The following is a 5145-nucleotide window of genomic DNA, read 5'->3' as shown; positions in this document are numbered from 1 at the left end:
AATACCATCTAACAAGGCCTTTTTCAGCTGAGGTTCGGGCTAATGTGCTAGATAAGAGGTAACGAGTGGATACACTACCGAAAGGTTTAAAGGTGGTGTGATCTGTACTCTACGTGACGGTATATGGTTTGATCGCTTTAATATCTAAAGACGTAACTTCTGTGGCACAACAAGGTTCTAAGTACATTTAGTTAGGTGAAATATATGTTGGTACATGCACATGCTGTTTTCTCGCGCCCAAATTGTGTTGATTGTCTGAAACACATGAGGGAGGAGTATATTCTCGTTCCCAGACCTATTCGGTATTCTTTAGTGGTGGTAGTGGTGGTGGTTGGGTAGTTTAGACTACAATTACTTAGGCTCCGTATGGTATCAACGGCTGTTACATAGTATCCGTCCGTTCAGGGCTTCGGGATGCCGTTGAGCAATGATCAATTGTATGTAAAATGTGAAAGGACCTCTAGATGTCTTTTTCTACGGTGGCAAAGATCTAGAGCGCTTCTCCAGCGCTACCAACTCTATCAGCCTCTCATCAAATCTCTTGATTTCGCCCTTACCATGCCGCGCATCTGCTTTAGGAGGCGCCGCTTATACAGAAGAATTGCTCAATGGCCGCCCCCGCCGCTTTTTTAAGACCTTAGGCTGTGGTTGCTCCCATTAGTGGTCCGTTCGTGACACCCGAACGGAAGCTTACCTGGCAGCGAAACCGAGCGGCCGTTGATACCATACGGAGCCTTAATCTGCAAATTTCCAACCAATCACACCAGGTAGGGGATTGGGATCAGAGTAGAAGCGGTGTACGTATAGGACGAAAGCCTGTGAACAGGATTATATCCGTGTAGCATACGTACGTTTTCCCGTACCACAGCTCATGCTTAGCAAATTTAAACCTCTCACCAATGTGCCTCAGTTGAATTCTTCCATCGTTAGCAACGTCCAATTGTCCTTTAACTAATTTGGTATTTTTCTCGAGATCTTTGAATACATTTGAAAAAGAGGGGCAGTGTTCATTAGAGGAGAAAAGTCTATGTTCACTTTGGTCTTCAGAACGCAGATCAACCCATTAGCTTTTGTCATGTTGCGCTGCAAATGGATCCGGAAGAGATAATAATTGTTATCTAACCTTCGGCCCCAAGTTTTGGACAGATGTATTTATCACTATATAATCACACCTAAGATACCGAGAGATACATGCAAAGATGTTTATATTGATGGTGTATGCATTGGTGTATGTGCGTGTCTACCTTGTTTACTACATGTATTATAAAGGGAGCTTGTTCCGGGTCCCTCTACAATCCGATTCGCTTCAGTCTAACGAATAGGCGTGATGCCAAGATTACTAGTACATACATGTGGACGTGACAGTAATACAGTTCAGTATCCCTTGGACGGTGCTGGCTGTTTTCTGTATTCTCTAGAGTCTTGTTCCAACCGATCACAAAATGACGATCAATCAAACTCGACGTAGACTAAAGACAAGACAGACGATGTATTGGTGGCGATGAACTACGGATACAGGAAGACTACATGTAATCTAGTGTGTAGCTTCTCTCTTACGTTGCTTCTTGTCTAGACACCTTTTCCTTAGCCTCTTCTTCAGCCACATGTTAAGCCTTATCATACGCCACGTGCTACAACGGATGAAAGTTATCAAATTCGCGACCACACTCTTTCAGCTATCACTAGCCTGATGTAGTAGTTGTTGGAAATTCTTGATTGGCTCTGTTGTTGCCAACCGTAAAAAGCAAGATAATTCCCTTACTAAGTTGTGCACGGTCCAGGTCGCGAATTTGACAACTTTCATCCGTCCAAGGGATAACGTGTTTCACCAGGAAAGCGATCATCACCGGGAAAGCAACTTCACCTCACAAAATGAGGTTGTGGGCACCAAAACACAATATATGAAGGCAGGCACATATAAGAGGGTTCAATGTGTCCTTTCCGAATCCTGGAGTTACTTTATAATGAATATAAACCAAAATTTGGTAAAGTCGATAAAGCTTACACTCCCTAACCCAGTCAACGACCGCTCTGAAACAATACTCTCACTAGATAGAGGTAAATCATGTCAAAAATATTTAGGAGACATCTAAATAACACCTCTGGCTACTTGGTATATAAATTCGGCTTTCTTCACTTGATTGCTTTCCCGATGGGGATCGCTTTCGCGGTGAAACACGTTAGCGGCACGCTCCGGACCGAGTTCTGACACCAATGGTGAGCTTACCGGCTCAGTGAACGTAAATGATTTGTTAAAAAATAATGATCGTACATAACGGTTTCTTGAAGAAAGAAAAAAGGTACATAACTATATTGACTACAATCACTACCTATCTAACGGGTTGAGCACTACTAGTAGAATTTTCTGCAGCCCCCTTACAATATAAACCTAACCCTCAGCTCACTATGGGTATCACACTAAAATACATGTACTTCCTACTACATGTATGCTACCGGTACTCCTATAGAGTAGCCAATCTACCAGTACGGCTCACCAAAAATGAAAGGGGCCGAAGCCCTCTACCTTAATAGAGAGATTACTAAGGAGTACTGCTATAGCGAGCTTTGACTGTTGATTCGAATGTTCTAGGGATCTGGAAAGCTAGAAGCGAGACAAAACAAAGTCCATAAAGTATCATTCACTTACTAGCATTGCCCAAGAATCTAATCAGTCATGTACATACAGCCACTCTGCAAAAGTGTTCGTGATTCCGATTTCGGAGTGAGACATTTCTCCATATGTAACCGCGGTGGGCCATCAAGAACCCCCAAGAGAAGACCTTCCCAGTGACCAATGGCGCCCAAGTTAATGAAGAATAAGATCAATGACCTATCCTCTTTTTATATATAGTCACGAACTATATTATATATTTCTCGTTGTTTTGAATCTCAACTTTAATAACATCAGTATTACGGGTGCGCCACACATCATGAACACTTTTGCTGAGTGGCTGTACATATAATTACAATAATGTTTGTCGATCCTCTCGATCGGGGTTTGTAAAGCCGAGACCGCAACCTCTAACACACTCACTTCTTGCGCGCATGTGCACATGTTCAACTGAAGCTTTGGACGACTGAGTGACCAGACATGATTCAGTCGTCACAGTTCCAAGAAAACACAGTCAGCTTAAGATTACCATCTTACATGGGAAACTCTGACACTTAAAGCCGTTACACCAGCGGTTGCCAAGAGCACCGTCTACCAAAGCTTAAAGCCATACCTACATGTGCTACAGTCAGACACTCGGCATCAACAACATGGCTTTGGGTTAAGCTTAACTCCGAAAATCAGGGAATCGGTTGGATTCAGTCCGTCTCATCAAAGCTTTGTAACCCCCGATATCTCCAAATGTCATCACCATGGCGAACTACTCTACTCCACCTTAAGAGTATAAATTCGACGTCTTCCTTCCGGTATTTACATTCAATCGCAATCATCACAAGATAGAATATCCCAAACAACATCGAAGACTCTTTACAGGCCTCAAAAAAACACACTACAATGGCAATTCCAACTAGACGAATGGGTAAGAATGGCCCTCAGGTGCCCGCTATCGGGTTCGGCACAATGGTAATAATCGCACCTTCACCTTTAACTTGGATCCTTTACTGACCTCACAAAGGGCCTTAGCGCTTTCTACGGTGCCGTGAAATCTGATGAAGAGCGTTTCGAGGTTTTGGACCACGCTCTTAAGATTGGTGCAACAAACTGGGACACTGCCGATGTATACCGTGACTCCGAGGAATTGCTTGGAAAGTGGTTCAAGCGTACCGGAAAAAGAGATGAGATCTTTTTGGCAACAAAGTTCGCGTTTTCTGGCGGCATTGAGGGTGTTCGAGGCGATCCAGAATTTGTTAAGGAGCGTTGCGAAAGTTCTTTGAAGAGACTTGGTGTCGAGACAATTGATCTTCTCTATGTTCATCGGTTAGTAATGACTTTCGAATCGTATTACACGTTTTACAGCAGTATTTGTTAATTTTTTTGTGCCTGCAGTGTGGATCCAAAAGTTCCCATTGAAGTGACAATTAGAGCAATGGCCGAGCTTGTTAAGTATGTATACGATACCCCCTATAGTAAGAGTATGCATGCTTATGTCTTTATTATAGAGAAGGGAAAGTCGGACAGATTGGTATTTCCGAATGCAGTGCCGATACGCTGCGCAGAGCTTATGCTGTTCATCCAATTGCTGCGGTTCAGGTTGAATATTCGCCTTTTTTCCTTGACGCACAGAGCGAAGAAGTTGGTCTTTTGCAAGCCTGCCGCGAGTTGGGCGTCACTGTGGTTGCCTATAGCCCTCTGGGGCGGGGGATTTTGACTGGAGCTTATAGAAGCTTCGATGACCTTGAAGATGATGATTTCAGAAAACAGGTGAGAGAGCTCTCAAAAACGAATACTATGACCCATTTATCTCTATTTGCACTTTATTTCTCGAGCTACGATTCGGGTGTCATCATAGCCTTTATGAGGTCAATTTTGCGTAATTACTTCTCTACTCATGCTTCACTCAGGATTTCACGTTGTGATTTTGCCCGCTAACATCTCGAGTGTAGATTCCTCGTTTCTCTCCAGAGAACTTTCCAAAGATTTTGGAACTCGTTGATAGAATAACTGAAGTCGGAAAGAAAAAGGGAATTACCGCTGGGCAGACAACTCTTGCCTGGTTACTTGCGCAGGGTGATGATATCATTCCTATTCCTGGGTACGCATATATATATTCTTTATATCCATAGAAAAAATCGCTGACAATTAGGGCTAGAACCACAAAGATAAAATACCTGGAAGAGAACATGGCGGCTGTTCATGTAACTCTGACCCCAGAAGAAATAGAAGAGATTCGTGATGCGAGCAGGATCGTAGACAATCTCCCCGGTGGAAGATATCCCGATGGGTACGTAACATGAATCCTATATCTTTTCGAGCTTGATCAACCCTCACTAACACACGAGAAAGGATGAGCCAACAATTGTTTGCCGATACTCCGGCATTATCGAAGTAATGCCGAAACATTGCTGGGGATACAATGCATGTATCTATTGATATGGATATGGTAAATTTCTTTTGTGAAGTGTATTTCCGATGCTCCGGACAACTTTCCGCGCAAGGGTGAAGTTGTTTAAATTTAGGGCTAGTTCTGAAATCTA

The 5145-nt window shown here is 43.2% G+C and overlaps 1 protein-coding gene across 1 annotated transcript; it reads left to right on the top strand.

Moving 5' to 3' along the window:
• Positions 1-3505: 3505 nt before the first annotated feature.
• On the top strand, positions 3506-5000 carry LAJ45_02453 (uncharacterized protein; the record flags this gene model as incomplete). Its single annotated transcript, XM_046112044.1, has 7 exons — positions 3506-3574; positions 3627-3928; positions 3998-4054; positions 4111-4372; positions 4555-4703; positions 4761-4892; positions 4955-5000. The coding sequence occupies 7 exons, from the start codon at positions 3506-3508 to the stop codon at positions 4998-5000; spliced, it is 1017 nt and encodes a 338-aa protein (XP_045974944.1).
• Positions 5001-5145: the final 145 nt, after the last annotated feature.

The sequence above is a fragment of the Morchella importuna genome (genome assembly GCF_003444635.1).
Source record: "Morchella importuna strain M04M26 chromosome Unknown Morimp01GS004, whole genome shotgun sequence".
NCBI lineage: Eukaryota > Fungi > Ascomycota > Pezizomycetes > Pezizales > Morchellaceae > Morchella > Morchella importuna.
The sequence above is the reverse complement of the archived record's forward strand: the minus strand, read 5'-3'. Positions and strand labels throughout refer to the sequence as shown.